The sequence below is a fragment of the Chelon labrosus genome (assembly GCF_963514085.1).
Source record: "Chelon labrosus genome assembly, chromosome: 17".
NCBI classification, from domain to species: Eukaryota; Metazoa; Chordata; class Actinopteri; order Mugiliformes; family Mugilidae; genus Chelon; species Chelon labrosus.
In genome coordinates this window covers 20,921,916-20,939,172 of record NC_140350.1, presented here as the reverse complement: position 1 = coordinate 20,939,172, position 17,257 = coordinate 20,921,916, and the positions used below count along the sequence as shown (strand labels likewise).

Genomic DNA, 17,257 nt, shown 5'->3' with positions numbered 1-17,257 from the left:
GAGTAAGACAGTGTGGACGTAACACATTTTTTAAGTCTATGAAATAACGTTGATCAGAAAAACACCTTTCCTGAAATTTCATCTTATTTCCACATCAACCTCATGAGTTAAATTATAATTACCTCATTAAATGAATCCATACTTCTGAACAGGATTTAGTATTTTTGAATGTATTTGTCAGCACATACATGTTACTTCCTGCTTACACTTTCTTCATGTGGCTCCTTATAAGTGGATCTTTGCTGTATAACTGTTCAGAAATTCTTTAGAAATATTTACGTTACCTACGGGCCTCAAGAAATAATTGAAGCCATGACGTATATTGATGCTCTGGAAATGGCTTTAGGATATTTGCCTTTTCTTTACACCCAAAAGTCACCTTCTGTTAACTTTTAACCTCTGGATTCATGAATCTTTTGCCACAAAACAAAGGTACACAAAGGCAAGGAAAATTAATGTTGAATACAGTTAAAACTCACTGTGAATACACAACAAGCACAATTTGAAGATCTTAAAACAATCCAAGAAAACTAAGATTTTGCAGACTGTATTTACATACAGGGATAAATGAACATCTGCTATGTTTGCTATCTTTGTCATAGCTTGAACAATAAAAGTTGATTTCGTAATTCAGGTTATAGCACGGCACAGTAGTGTGATGGTTAGCCTAAATATGTTATATCTTATTTGTCTCAATGGTACAAAAAACTAAAGTGTAAAATTAACATGTGGTTAGCATTGATGCCTCACAGCGAGAAGGTTCTGGGTTTGAATCCAGGCTGACTGGGGCCTTTCTTTCTGTGTGGAGTCTGTATGTTCTCCCTGTGTCTGTGACATGCTGGTTAGGTTCATTGGTGATTCTAAATTGGCCGTAGGTGTGAGTGTGAATGGTTGTCTGTCTCAGGACAAGAGGTTACAGAAGATGAATGAATGAATGAATGAATGAAAATGAGGTTATAACCTTTTTTTTTTTTTTTTACTGAACGTTAAGTAAGAATTCTTTTCTCATAAAATGGCAGAATTCTGTATTTATGTTCAGAATTCCAAGAAAAAGGAAAAAATTTTAAGAGTAGTCAGGATTCTGAATTTTTTGAACTTCTTTCAGACTAATTTAGGAACAATTAAGTAGGAATTCTGTTTTTGTTTTTTTCTTAGAATTCTTTTCTCACGATTCAGTGACAAAATCAGAATTCCGATTTTTTTTTTCGAAATTCTTTTTTTTGACATAATTCTGTGAGAATTCTGACCTTTTCTCAAATACTTTTTTTCTGAACATTCTAGGAATGAAGTAAATTTCTATTCTCAGAATTCTGTTCTCATATCTCAGAGGAGAAAAAAGACAGAATTTCATCTTTTTGTTCAGAATTTCAAGAAAACAGAACATTCTTTCAGCGGTGAGGATTCTCAAAATTAAGACGTGTTTTTCTGAACATTCTGAGAATAAAGACAAAATCTGGGTGTTCTGAGAGTTAAGTAAGAATGCCGATTTAATTCGCAAAATTCTGTTATCACAATTCAGAGGAAAAAAATTCTGTACCTCAGAATTGTATGATTAAAGAGATTAAAGAATTTTGTTTGAAACTTTGTTTCAGAATTCAAAGACAAAAGTCTGAATTCATTTTTTTTGTGACAGTATTTTGAGAATGAATTCTGTTTTTGTTTTTTCAGAGAAAGAAAAATCAGAATTCAGATTTTCTGAAGCTGCTCAAACGTAACCCCAATATATATATATATATATATATATATATTTTTTTTTTTTTTTACAGTGCGCTAATCGTCTTCTGTACAAATGAGACCCAGAGAACCATAATGTTCTGTTTCCACTTTCAACCTTTACTACAGACGCCTCCGTTACATCAGTTAAAACACCAATTTACTGTTTATTTCAAAAAGTACCTACCTCAACAAATATACAACATAATTATTATTATTTGATGAATAAAATCATAGTTTTGAACCACTGCAAAACATTTCCTGAAATTAAAATAACATATACAATGGGCACTAAAAATAGAATTAAGTTTTTTAAAAAAAAAAAAAAAAAAAAGCTACTACAACGATCAAACAGAGAAGAGCAGTCAGACTTTGACTTGAGGTGTGTGTTAAATTCAACAACCTACAGCAGAAAATGAAAAAATGAAAAACAAAAAGTAAACAGAAGTATTGGCTTCCACCAGCAGAGGTCAGCACCTGCTCACGTTTCCTCCCTCTCCAGATTAAAAGAAGAGTCTGGTGTCTCTGCTCAGTATTTTCCAATGTCAACAAAATCCTATGAAAAATACCTGAACCAAAGTTGAAGAGACTAGCTTAGCTTTTCTGATTCAGCTTGTTCCTGCGTCGCTCAAAAGCTGCTGGGAAGTTCTAACAAATGTGTATCCATCCACGGCTGAAAGTAGTCCCTGAGAACTGTACTCTTATTTGAGAAAAGTCTGGTTAAAACTGCAGTAGCTGACTGTTTTTTTCTTTTTTAAGTAAAACTGTACATTTGATTTAAACTGCAGCTTGAGAGCTGTCGCAAAACACATACATGAGCTACAGGTACAAAATTAATCTTGCAATTATTCACATAACTACTCCACACAGGAAGTAGTTTACAGCATTTCTGGACAAAAGGTTGAACTGGAAGGTTGCATTTGAGGGTTTTTGTAAATGTTTGATGTTCACTTTATGCAGAAACTGACCTTATCAGTTCATGCACACTTATTAAAGTCCCTTTAAAGATAAAATGACTATGGAAGCCTCTGCTTGTGTCCGTGGCGTTGCTACAAAAGAGGCAGTTTAATAAAGTTGAACCTCTCATAATTTGGAGGCTGGACCTCCACTTTCAGTTGGAGGCCTGTTGCTCCTCCGTTGTTTGGGAGTAAACCATTCTTCACACAGCTATTATCTATCTGCAGCGCCTCAATATTCACCACGTCAAAGCCACACAAAAGATTCAGACGTTCTTGTAGAGAGGCAGTGGGATATACAGCCTGGGGGAGGGAGGGCGTGGGGGGAGGGAGCATGTAAAGGCTGTTAAACAGTTTTGGCTTCAAATGTGGTCAAACATGTCGGACGAACCAGTTGGATGGAAATATACAGATCACTTAACATATGAACAGAGGAAAAGATTTACCGGGGATTTGTTTAAAGCCCAGGAAAGCGTGGCGTGAACATTTAAATAAGTCTATATATTTATGACTAAATCAGCAACAATCAGAGGTCAAGGACAAGCATCAGTCTCTGCTGCGTCACTAAAAATGGGTCGTTCACATCCTTTAAAAGAGTGTCAGATATTTCTTCCATCATTTCTTCCATTAATAATATTTAATTGCTGAGGGAGCATAGTTTGACATCAACAGGTTGTAAACAGAAATCCAGCTTAGACAAATTTAACTGGAAGAGAAAGCTAGCCACTGTAAACATCCACCATAATTTTCAGACTGCATGTTGGATTACTTATTTAACACAGTTGTGTACATGCAATTTTTCTGGGGCAATTGTCAACATTTCAGGTGCACGCACTTCTGGTTTTGGCTATTTTCTTTAGATTTCAGTACAGTGTAATCTTAATTTATTATATGATGAAAATAAGAGCCAAGTTGTTCTTTTTCTTTTAATGAACACGCCGAATCAATCCCTAAATCTCCTGTTTTGACTCTGCAAGCCAGTCGTATGCAAAGTGGGATTGCATCAAACACATGACGTACTGAATCTGAACATAAAAACATACAATAACAGCGACAACTGAGGTCTTTGCAGCCCAGCGTGAAGGTGGCATAGGGAAGAGCTTTGGCACAGTCTGGACCTGAATCCTTCAACGTAGAAATAAATTACTGACAGTTAAAGCTGAAAGCGTTTAGCATGAGATTTCCCATGGTGCGTGTGTTTTTCTGTGTGTTCTTCATCTTTGCAGCAGAATTAAGAGTCACATGCACCCAAAGCAAACAGCTCGAGGCTGCGTGAGCGATGAATCGAGTGTAACCAGCAGTGTGTGTGGGGTGGGGGGGGGGGGGGGGGGGGGGGGGGGGGGTGTCGCAGTCCTCTGCTTGTGCTGCTATTTGGCCTCATGTGTCCATCTAAGTTTTAGCCTGTAGTTGTAACCCTGATTGTCCAGGGGTGTTGTGTTTTACTCCGTCTTCATGTGTACATACTTCACGAACAAAACAAAACTATCTTCAAAAGCTTCATGTGGTACAGTTCATGTTTTTCAGTGATGGTATGCTGCGGGGTTCCATGCACGGTACCAGGACCTGAAAAACCAAAGACAGGATCGCAGAATTACTCTCAAAGCTAATGGTCTCCAGGCTTTAGCTCTATATTCAGTGTATACACATGGTTATGCTAAGCTTCGTTGTTGATTTTCAAGTTGTAGCTCTGTGTTTAATATACAGACATGGTTATGCTAAGCTATGCTAACAGTCTTCAGGCTGTATCTATATTTAGTGTGCAGACATGACTATGCTAAGCTACGTTAATGGACAAATGAATCATTGTTATACTTGACGCTTCAAAGAGGCCTCATAGGGGTCATGGGATTTACTTGTGAAGGTATTCCAAGGCAGCAATACTCAAAAAGACTAACAAGGCTAACAAGATTTTGACTTCATATATACGTAAACTAAAATCTGTACTGATCCGCTTTTGAATAGAAATCATTGCTTTATGTTCAGGTGTCTTTAATGTTTGTGAGAGTTTAGGTGAGAGTGTTTTTTATTACCCTGGTGAGCTGTAGGAAGCTGGGTTGACCTGAGACGTTAGAGAGACAGAGGCCGCAGACAGGCCGTTGGGTGAAGCCTCACGGCTCACGCTGTTTGGGGATGAATTTGATGAAACTGGAAGAAAAAAGTTTGACACTTTATCGAATACGAACACATTGAGACCTGCACGTAGACATGTTAAGGCTTCATATGTCTTTCTTTCATAGCAGTAAAGCTGAAAGTATTGCAGCAACAACTGAGCCGACTGAACAAAACGCCCAAAGTTGATAGGAAGTTAAGCTAGGTCACAATAAATCAGAGAGAACTCGGAGAACCAGGGTTACGCAAGTAACCTAAAGTCTTCAGTTACTGGCCCATCATCATGTTACAATGAGCGTTATCAATAGACGAATGTAGTGCAGTGCTTACCTCTGCCTGAAGCCAGAGGGCTGTACGACCTGGATGCTGAGGCCTGAAACAATGTGAAAATCATTTTTAAGACTTTCTAAAAAACAATTATTTTCAGAAAAAAGCGTTTTATTAAAATGACGAGACAGCTAACCATTCTGGAGTTGTAGCTGTGAGTTTTGACTGGTAAACTAGCTGGGCAGTAGATCCTCTTCTCCTTCTGGCGGCGATTGCAGAACCAAACTCGAACAACCTCCTTCTCCATGGACAGCTGCTCTGAGATCAGGGTTATCTCCTCGGAGTTGGGCTTGGGGTTCTGAAAAGCAAAAATGTCGAAGAAATCGTTGATAGGCTAATGCTCATTAACCTCTGACAATGTCTGTGATATTCATCTACCATTAGAATATCTTGTTGGTCTAACATTTTAAAATAAAATCTCTGTTACATATTAAATGTGACATGAACAATAACAGCTTTATATTTTAAATACATTTTTCAAGAAACTCTACAAGTCCAGCTAAAGCTTCCGGATATATTATAAATAGTTTTAACTGACGCTAACGTTAGCATTTGGCATAGTAACATGTTCATTAAAACACCCTTTAGCGTTCATATCAGTAAACACTGGGTAATGTTTACACAGATAAGGAAGGACAACATAATAAAAGGCGGTTGTAATATCATAAAATCTAGATTAATACACTTATAAACACGTAATTTACATGTATTATAATTTCTTATCAAATTTCTGCATAGGCCTACTGCTTCTAAATCCAACACGATATTTACTATATTTGTCCTCTTAGCTTAGCGTTTTAGCATGCTAACATTAGCTAATTAGCCCCAAAGCGCACATAAAATTTAATGAAATTGTAGGTAAATCAAAAAACTGGACATTTTGACAGCACTACCAATTCAAGCTGAGGGCAGCAACAATCAAAACTTAAAGAGTTTACATGCTAGCACACCATGCTAATGTTACTCGCTAACAGTTTATCTTTCTCAGTAGCTAATATTAAGCTATTTGAAAGAAAACATAATGGTTTTGTTTGTGTCTTTTTTTTTTTTTTTTTTAATCCAGTAATGAACACCAACACAGAAGAAACCTGGCCATGAATGTGGTGTTAGGTGAGCTACATGCTAGTTAGCATCCTAATATGTTGCGTCCTAGCATGCTAACACTTGCTAATTACAGCTTAAATACAGCTTATGATGAAGTATTATGACCTGATACTGACACTAGATGAAAAATAAAGGACTACTGCACTAATTAGATATTAACCTTCAACAAACAGACAAGTATTGAATGTGAAAATATTACACAAAGATTTTACATGTAGTAGCTTTGATCATTATGAAACAGAATTTAACTAACTTCAAGGAAACGTTTCTCCAGGGTCATTTTAATGTTTGTTTCGATGCTTGTCCTCTTTTTCCGTTTGCGTCCGTAGCCCTCCATCAGGGGAGGCAGAGAGGAAGGGTTGCTCATCGTGTCAGAAGGTGAGTTTTCTAATGGAAAAAACAAAATGCGACAAGGGAAATGTAAAGGTTTATTTATTATCACAGTAACATTTAACCCCAACCATAAACTTTCTGTCAAATTTCCAGCATGTAATCCCTCTAACAAACACAGCATATTCTTTTTTACTTCATGTACAGATTAACCCCTTAACATTTGACCATTTTTCACTTAAAGAGACTTGGTAGTATTTTGTTTGTTGGACTATATGGCGGCACAATGGCACAACTATATAACGGTGATTCAACACTTACATGACTCTACTTGCAACTAAAAATGTAAGAGACTAGAGCTTAACTGAAGATTTAGTTTTAGTTTAAGGACATGACAGTGCTTAATGATAATGAAATCCAGGTGTATATCAACTAGTCCTTTGGTAAAGTGGGTTTTAGCTGCAACTAAACTAGATACAGTTGGAATTAAGCAATGAATGCTAGCACACAAACATAAGTTTATAGATTTTAGTCATTTTTTGATCCCCTGCTTTAGCAAAGCTCAAAGCTCATCCTTTGATCAACAGAGGTTGTTAATATGAGCTAATGCCAGCAATTTTTGTTGGTAAAACTGGTAATGAAGACCTGCTTCACCTGTATTGTCATTTTATTGTTGATTACACAAGGAATTATACATCTATAAGTGCGCATTTGAATTTGGTTTGATGAGTCTTGCTTCTGTTTTCGTCGCGCCGTAATAAAAGAAGCGAAGACTTGTGTTGTACCTGCGTCGCTCAGCCATTTCTCCAGCAGAGGTTTGAGCTTGCACATGTTTTTGAAGCTGAGGTTGAGAGCCTCGAATCGAGAGATCGTGGTCTGGCTGAAATCATTCCCGTACAGTTTTCCCATCGCGAGGCCCACGTCTCCCTGTGAATAAACGCAAAATATACATATAAAATATAGAAAAGACAAAGCAGATGCAAACAAAAAAACAGGGATAATGAAGTAGCTTGTATGGCTTTGAAGAAGATCTCCTAGTCATGCTCAGTGGATGGAGTTATTAGACATTATCAGGGTCTTTAAAGGGAAACGTATGAGGGGTTTCCTTTTCCCTATTTACCTGAGTGAAACCCAGTTTGATGCGTCTTTGTTTGAAGGCTTTGGCAAACTGCTCCAGCTCCTCCAGATCACTGGGTTCTTCCGGCGGTGGTACCGACATGTGTTTGGGCATCTGCAGGTGGGACATGTCCATGTGGTTCTCCATGGAAGGTCCTGCCAGACCAGAGCGACTCATAGCCTGGATCAAAGAGCAGACGTTAGTGGAACATTCACCATCTTTTGGCTTTGTTTTTGGTCTCCACCACAAAGCTGAATGCCAAAATAGTACGAGCTGTCACATACAAGTGACTCACTGTTAATTAAAACATCCAGAATATTGAATGGATTAGCTTCCTAGGAAGGAAACAGGTTTTTGAGGTATTTGATACGTGCATCATTTGCATCCACCTTTGCTCTCTTGTCGTCTTTCCTGCCTTTGGTGTATTATGCACACACAGACAGAAAGTGGTCTGGACTCACCTGTGGAGTCAGAGCGAGTCCAGGTTGATGCTGAAGAAGGCTTGTTTGACCTTGACCAGGTCCAAGGGACAGCAGGTTCTGCTGCAGAAGGGCTACAAAGGAAAACAGCATTTTATTGATCAATGATCTTTTTGCCTCTCAACATTTAAATAAGAAGTTATGGCTCATTGCTAATGTGCTTTTTGTCAAGATATAATCTAATTCTTGTTCTCTTCACCTGTTGGTATTGCTTAAGCAGCTAAAAATCATATTTATTTAAACTTGATGTTTCCTCCAGCTTTCAGTCTTGACGCTAACCTAAGCTAACTCTGCTCTGAGTCCATTCACTGTTGCACAGAAGAAAATAAATGGCTAAATGGCTGCTCGCAATGGGGTTTTAAAGGTTTTTGTGCTAAGCTAAGCTAACTTGCTGCTGCAGACGTATGCTGGTAATGGAGCAACAGACTCCTGACAACTCATCACTCTTGATCTCCTTTACTATTCACCACAGGTCCGTGTCTCCAGCTTTGTTAATGAGACTATGTGGACGTTAGTGACGCTTCACCTTGGTGACTGGAGGGACTCTGGGACAGCAGGAAGGGCGAGGGAGACGACAGGTGAGACGGTGGCATCAGAACCAGCTGCTGCATGGTGTGGAGAGAGGTGAGCTCCTGGACCGAAACAAACAAACAAACAAAAAAAACTACAATTAGTCTGTACTTGTATGTACATGGAGTATGCCTCAGGGTAGGGTTTGAAATGAATGCACTTCATATGTGATTTAAATGAGCACTTAACTTATTCCTACTCATTTCTAATGCAATCGATCATGCTACTTTACAATTCTACAAAGCAAATAACAAACACATGAGGTTGCTGAAGTAAAGGAGCAACATTAATTATTTTGTCACTGAATCGCTTTGTCTACTAACCCAAAAAAAGACATTTTAAAATGTCTTGATTTCTCATACAAACTATACCAGAAGCTGAAATATTGAATTGATCATCTTTATAAGTCAAATTAACAGCACTTACTTAAAGTGAAATTATAATTTAACCCATAAAACACTGAAAAAAACATAATTATTGGACCAGAATTACACGAATGGCTTCAACCGGCAACACACGAATGAATCAGACTTATCCAAAATTACATTAAGTCATACCAACACTACCATTTTAAGCCAGATAAACTTAAATCAATGGATTTTTTTGTTATGAAAAGTTAAATTAACAACTAATGCATGCCTTAAATGCATTATATTTATAACATTTAGTACAATACTTCCCTGTAGTGGCATGATATTAATACTAATAAAGTAGCTCTGTGTCCTACTTAAATATAATATTTGATGGCACTACAACTTGAAATATCTGCAATGATAAATAATTATACTACTAATAATAAACACTTTTTATTTAGCTATTCCACAGGATGACTTATTTAAATATTTATTCCTTTATTATGATTTTATACTGAACCTTTGACTCTTTCTTGCAGACCATAAAGTCTTTGCATTAATACAAATGACTACTACAATAAAGGGATATATATATATTTTTTCAAGTATAATTAAAATCAAAGCAGCAGAGGATGAGATGTCCTGATATTAAAGTGGAGAAAAAGGCACCTGGATGTTTTTCATGTCTTACCCCAGTCAGCTGACCCCCATGCACAGGAGAGTTCTGCGTCAGGTGACATGTTTTCAGTGCAGCAATTGAATGAGGGGAGTCGTTGAGGTCCTCTGTCTTTATCTAAGACAGAAGAAAAACCAACTATGAAGTCAGGGTTCTTAATAGATAAAAAAGAAAACATCTGTTGAGGAGCAGATGTGATGGGAGACATTCTGCGTAATTTGATGGATGAGTCAGAGGGAGAGAGTTGCTCCAGGACCAGTTTGGCCACTAACCATGATACAAAGAGTGATATATACTCTCTCCCTCCCCTCGGGCAAGCGAGTATGCAAATATCCCTCCCCACCCTTCACTCCCCTACCAACTAACCCCTGAAACCCACTGCACTTCCTGAAAACCGAAAGAAATGTTCTCCCACGCCAAAAAGAATATTTGGAGAAGAATCCAAATAGCTGCAAGCTGTTTGATTTCTTTCTAAAGATGTGGCAGTCGTGTTGACACCGGTGGGGTGGGTGAGTAGTTTATCTCGAGGGCTGTTGGTTATCCATAAAAAAAAAAAAAAAGATGTCTCAGGTAACAGTACATTCAGGACCATTCTTATAGCTCGGGGCTGTTTATATTCCCAGTGAGCGTCGTCGTTACAGGTTTATTAAAGGATACAGTAGGACGTCTGTTGAAGGTTCTCGGTCATCCAGGTCATGGTGCTGTGTCTCTAGGTATTTAAAACAAAGCAACCGGAGGCGTGGCAGCTTGACACCCATTCATGCCTTGACCTCAACTTTGCTTGAGCAACCGTCAATGACCACAGAAGACGTTGAAAAGACACTCAAGTGCTTAAAAAGGATGTAAAACATTTTTAATCATCTATAATTTTCTTACTATCAACAAATCTAGTTTACAAAAAAGCCTAAAACCAAGAACTAGGGCTCCATATGTTATTAAGATCACATCACCAGAGCGTCAGACTGTTGCGTGGACACGTTTGTTCATTACCCTGAAACTCAAGGTTGGTTTCAGTCAGCCCCATGTTCGCTGTCTTCCTGAAAACATGGTCCAACGTATGCTTCATTTACTCCTATTTAACTAATGTTTTCAGGAACTTACATTGCCCATCTGCTTAAGGAACAAATAATCTGGGGGGTGTTTGTTGAGGGGCCTGAAGTGGTAAACCAAATTAATAAAAGAGAAAAGAGACTCTTCAGCCACGTTTCCACCTTAATTTTGGGAACTTTTTAAGGAAAATAAAACTCATACAGTCTTTCTACTGTAGTTGAAGAGCTTTGACCAGACAAAGACGTACATGTGCTGTCTCTCCAGTTCAAACGAGCAAAGCAAAGTGTGTCTTTGGGTAGACAGAAAGGGGCTCCGCTGTGGGACTGTGGAGTATCGTCAATGCTTTGTAGGGCCTTCATAGGTTTAACAAGGTTTATTCTTCTGGTTTGCCTGTGCTGCAACAGACGACCAACACTGGGTTATCTGTGAGCGTCTTGCAAGGTGCTTCATTTGCACAAATCTGACTCTTTTTGGCTTTTTTGGCAAACCGAGTGTGTTGAATTAGCGGTAGAGCTCGTCTGATTGGCTTTCAACTTAGCCAACCGCAGGAGAAGAGAAGTGGAAGTGATGGAAATAAGCTAACAAGTTAAAATGAAATGTTTTATGTCTTCATTGATATCTAAACATGATTCAGGCCAGACCAGCTCAGTGGTTCTTCCTCGTTTCCTAGCTAGTCTTATCTCTTCCTGTTTCCCCTTTTGAGTGACAAATACAGACTACTGCCCCCTGCTGGTATGAGGGGTTATTTCCTCTCCCTCTGGCGTGGAACATTTGCGGTTCTTGGCTGTTGGCTGGAGTATTTGCCCTCTGTAAGTTTTTTGGCACAGGCGCAGGCGATATGAGATGAGGCCACAGTCGGCTTCTGTTGGCGCTCGTTCTTTGATGTTGGTTTAGTTTGTCTGGGGCCTGAAGCCCATAGAAGATTAGGCAAATTAGCCAGGCAATGTTTCAAAAAGCTACTGTTTTACGGCAGCATTTTTGCCGGATGACTTCCTCAACTACTCAACAAAACCGCCTGTCTAAGGATTTCTTTGGTAGCGCCAGAATTAGCAACAGTTGAAGGATATTTAAATAAAAAAAAAAAGTAAAAGCTAGCACGCTATGCATCAATGAGGGATATTCAGCGGTAGGTTTACTCAGTCAATCTATCTCACTGGAACTTCATTTAACACCTTGGATATTCTGTGGAAACGCAGAAAGATGCACCAAGTTCCTGGAAAGGGTCATATTAGCTTCCTGTGGTGAAAATTAGGCTTTATTGTGCGCCCAACAAATCCACCTTCCCCTCCTATTTGCATAACATTTGCTAAAAACTACAGTGACCAGCTGTTTTTGCCATTTAAAAAAAAAAAATAAAAAAATTCAAACAAAATATTTGTTGCCGTATTTAAAGCTTTGTTGAGTTCTTTGCGATAAAATCTTGCTGGTTCAGTTGAGTCAAGGCGTCTCTATGTAGATCCACGTTTGGCCTCAAAAGGCCTGTTTCATCCACTGTGCCGGAAACAAACATCGCTGTGCACGCGAGCTTTACGGGAAAGTGTTACTGCTGCTAAACAAAGCAATCCGAGTCACCCAGCCCCATGACAGAGACCTCATTCATGAAGTCCTCGCTGATGGGAATTTGAGGACAGGTAGTGATGGAAGCTGCAGGAGCTCTGTTACTTACTTGTCGGTTGAAGTCGATTCCGTTTCGCTCTGTTAAAAAACAAAAAAGAGATTCAGGTCAGAATTACTTAGGCATTTAATGTTAATTTTACTCTAATATTACCAAATTTCGTGTCTATTCTGCTTCTCCTGCAGCTGACATGATCTCTAAATGGATATACAGTTTTAAGTAGAAATATTGATGGTATTTTTTCATTGGCGTGATTTTAATAATTTGTCCACCGCCTCAAGCGCCACCTAGCATGGTCCCAAGTCGAAGTGTTAAAACCAAAACATGATTAGCCACATTATTAGAACCACACACAAGCAAAAACACATCCATAGTTTACAATTTAAAAGAAATAGTTTATTACTTTAGCCTGCAATTACGCTTTTTTGTTGTTTTAGATGGTCATAAGTGAGGATTTGCTTCTTTTCTTTCAGTTAAAGTAAACTGAAGAAGTACTGAAGGATATATACACTCATGTTTTCAATGAATTTATCAGGAAAATTAATGGAGTGACGTAAAATAGTCACTTTTCTGCATTGAGGACTTTTCCTTTTGATGATTTAAGCACATTTTCCTATTCATACTCCTATACTTGAGTGACATTTTCATATTGTTAAAGTGTTTAATGTAAATAAATCATCTGAATAGTTCCTCCAAACGTTCTCACACACTGATGCGTATTCAAAAACAAGCCTTTTCAAGAGGAGTCAGCGCTGCGAGCAGGACGGGGAGAGAGCTCATGGAGGAGAGTACAAAGGTGTGTTGGATAAGGTCGCATCATTTGAATGTCAAATTGGGTCTTTTGGACTGTGTGTGTGTGTGTGCGAGAGAGAGGGAGAGAGAGAGAGAGAGAGAGAGAGAGAGAGCGAGGCAGTAAGCTGCTGGCGACTCGCAATGCAAATACGCCTATAACCCCCCGAGTGCACCAACCCCACCATGTCACCTCACCACCCCCGCCTCCCGCCTCCCCCCACCCCACAGCACAGCCAGCTTCACAGCCGAGCTTCCAGTATGGAAATGACCAAGACATGCAAATCAGCTCGGAGCGCAGGAAGGCCTGTGTAGACACACCGGCACACACTAGAAACGATGGTTGCACACCAGTGCATGGAAACAAAAAAGCCAGTAACAGCAGAGCTAAAGAAAACAACGACAGCAGCTCGTTATTTGGTCTCGTCGACGTGTTGATCCTAAAATATATACTGATACGATATAAAATACACTGAAAGGTAAAGAACAAACGGAGCCTAATGATCCTTTTTGCCTCCAGACTCCATTTGACTTCCGTTGAGGGCTGAATATGAAATGATGTGCACAGAAGCGTTGCACTAGCAGCATCTAATTATCCCAGCGCTGGAATTAGAATACAACACAATCACTGTGGGTTTCTATTTCATGCTAACAACAAACATGCAATACTCCATATTTGTCGCTAAACGACCAAAACCAAAAAGTGCTTTCTGACTTCTTTATGCTGTCTGTGGCCCTGGGCCTCAAACCCACTGGTTTCTGGTGAAGAGACACGTTTCATACAGAAGAATATTCCTAAAAGCACTTTTTGCACTTGTAGCTTTTAGCAAACGTTGCCATTACAGGAGGTAAAGTTTGGATTTGTTTGGACTTTTTTCTGCAGACAGTTAGAAGAAATCTTTGTTTAAGTTTCCATGGGAGGATCAAATGTTTATTTATTTATTTATTCATTCATATATTTTTATGGGATTAATTGAAATAAGTGTTAGAGATCGGTCTTTAGCCGACTGTGCTTACAAAAATAAAGCTGGGACAGATTAGCTGCTCAATCGAGCGCATTTTACTCCCAAATGCTGTCTTTTATCTGTCACTCTGATTTGTTGCATGTCCTAGTTTTTCCTGTGAATAAACTGGACAATTATCAAGACACCAAACTATCAGACCACCATGTACCACCTACAGCCTTAGCAGTCATGTTCAGTTTCTGTTGAATCCTTTTTTGAGACTCCGATCCTGCGCGGGTTTTCTAAACATTCCCAAGTGGTTATTCTTCTGAATGAGCTTTTACTGTTTTCACATGTTAATGCATTTCCAGTATCTCCTACATCTTAATATTGTTATGTGTAATTTGACACCTGGATATCCTCAGGCGGAAAGCGTCGCAGAAATAAAACAAAACAAACAAAAGCGGCGACAAAGTTGAACAATCTTGAATAATGAAGCAAAACGTAGACATTATGTTTTAACTCAATGAGAAATGCAACAACTCTGAATAATAAGGGAAATATTTGAATCAAAGTCAATGGTGACCTACACGTGCTGCTGTTGTCTGATACTGACATAATCTGCAGTTTCTGGTAACACAATCCTACAATTAAATGTAATCCAGGCAACAGGTAATTTCTAAGAGACAAGTTTGTGCAAAGTGAGCAGGTGCAAGTTCAAGATCCTCCTGAGATAAATACGAGTGTCAGCTGCCTCCTGCTAGATCTCACATGCCGCAGCAGATGAAGAGTTAAGGACTTGGTATTTGACACATTTGCTGTTATTTGTTCTATAGGTTTGTCTCTGAGATTTTCGTCCACGCTGAAATAGTTTCATCTGGTGCCAGCGGGCATTTTAAAGTGACACAAAGCTTTCAACAGCCACTTCATTCGGGACACTAATGAAAATTGACACAGTCCGATATAACAGTGCCGCTCTCAATCACACCTACACCTACCTTCTGATGTTCGGTGTTAAAACGGCGTCAGAAACGTGCAAATTCAACTGTATGATCATTTTGCACAGTACAGTTTGTGGTGCACTTAAACTGGATTGAATTAAATGCAAAAGTGTGTGTTTACCTGTAGAACCACATTGACTGAAATAGGGGTTGTCAAAATAAAAGAAGCATGCGTCCGTGACAACACAAGTCAATAGCTGCTGCAAACCACAGCCTGCAAAATTGAAACGCGGCTGAACTGTCGGCTCTCTCTCTGAACATATCATAACTTTCATTAAGACATGATTTAGTGCAGGACTGTTACCGAAATACATTTGTTTTAACGGGTTTACCTAATGAACTGAACAAGTGAGAGAATCTTCTGAGAAACTTGAAAGTTCGAAGGCAAAATTTCATCTCTGATAACGATTTACCAACACTTTCAAAATGGGCCATGACATGACTCATGATTTTTTTTTTTTTTTTTTTTCCTGAATGAGAAGAATCATTTTTTTGTATGTGTGACACAAACACAGACATTTAGCACTTCCATGAAACGGAGCCGTTCACTTCTCTCGAGCAGCCATTGTCTTAGTAAAAGTTCCACATTTTCTCTTGCTGGTTCCTGGTTTTGTTTTGTGGCTGGTTGGTGTCCTCAGCCCCTGGGCAGACACTATTTCTCAGCAAATACCCTCAGGTGCATCCTGGTACAGAAACCAACTGCCAATGTATCCACACACACACACACACACACACACACACATACATGCACACACACGGCTCTCTTTGTAACAAGAGCTGATCAAAATGCCCCTTGTTTCACTTTTATTTCTGTCCCATCATGCAAAAAGGCTAATTTGTTGCTTAAATACAAAATGTTTCTGCACCAAACATGACTGATGCTGTCTCTCACGAGAACTAAAATTCAGTCCATAAAAGGTTAAAATTGAGACAGTGTTGTACTTCTTGTGATTTTTCCATTTTTTTTAGAACGTAACCACAAACAAGATCCTTAGATTTAAGAACTTCTAAACTTCTAAGACATTTAGAAGTTGTCTAAATTTCAGTCACACAACAAACCCGAGCAGAGCAACCTTTTTTTTTTCTAACTCACATCTGTTGAGGTGTTTACCTGCGCCATGAGGAGTGTGAAATATCCTTACCTGCATGCTCAACTGAAGCCTCCGACTGTTCCACCGTGTCTGCGCTCATCTTAATATCTGTAATGATAAATATGGCTGATTTTCCTACAGGATTGTAACTTTACCAGGACAATGAAGCACTCAGGCCACCCAGGAAAATGATCTTGAGTTTATTCTAATGCGCCCTCCCCTCCACAACACCACACAAATTCTGCACACTCCTGCGTGATCCCTGCTTGTAATATTCATAAGCAAGGCAGATATTCCCGTGAAGCTCGGACGCATGCACTTCCAGGTGAACTGATCACACAAACTCTAAACAGAACTAAAAGTGTGTAAAATGGAATAATATTAAAGAGTCACTGATGAGCCCGTGTTGGAGTTTTCACTCACCTGACAAGTTTGTGGTGGTCCAGCTGCCGTCTGATTATTCAAAGTGAAGAAAGAGTTGGGATAAAAAGTTTTGGAAATCCACGGCTGCTCATCAGCATTTTCCTAAGTGGAGAAGCGTTCACCTCTGCAGTACACCCTGCACTGCCTGATAGGCTGATTTGCATATGCCTCTGTGCGTCCTATCCAGCTTCAGCCTGTTTGCATAAAACAACAATGGGGTTACTGCAAATTTACAGCGCGTGTGTGCGTGTGTGTGGGTGTGGGTGCGTGTCTGCGTGTGACTACGTATGTGTGTCCCTACAAAAAAGCTGGAGTGGAGTCATAAATAGGGTGCTTTGGATAACAAGATGATGTTTGTATTATTCCTGTCAGCTGAGATAGCTTAGTGACGGGAAGAGGAGGACATTCTGATAAACTTGCTGTTGCTAATTTACATATATATTAAGTGACATAGTAAGTCAGAACTGGTAAAAAATATACACCGATCAGGCATAACATTATGACCATCTTCCTAAGATTGTGTAGGTCTCTCTTTTGCCTCCAAAACGGTTGTGACTCATGAGAGAATGGACATGGGCCTTCTGAGGGTGTCCTGTGGTGTCTGGTAACA

General features: G+C 39.1%; 1 protein-coding gene across 1 annotated transcript; it reads right to left on the bottom strand.

Moving 5' to 3' along the window:
* Positions 1-4,044: 4,044 nt before the first annotated feature.
* pou2f3 (POU class 2 homeobox 3) lies at positions 4,045-16,721 on the bottom strand. The gene is made up of 13 exons (XM_084564732.1): positions 16,648-16,721; positions 16,276-16,332; positions 12,451-12,479; positions 9,750-9,851; positions 8,662-8,767; positions 8,118-8,209; positions 7,660-7,836; positions 7,325-7,466; positions 6,463-6,596; positions 5,242-5,403; positions 5,109-5,151; positions 4,700-4,814; positions 4,045-4,232 (listed from the first exon to the last, which is right to left on the bottom strand). The coding sequence occupies exons 2-13, from the start codon at positions 16,322-16,324 to the stop codon at positions 4,190-4,192; spliced, it is 1,194 nt and encodes a 397-aa protein (XP_084420858.1). The 5' UTR covers positions 16,325-16,332; positions 16,648-16,721; the 3' UTR covers positions 4,045-4,189.
* Between the last annotated feature and the right edge of the window lie 536 nt (positions 16,722-17,257).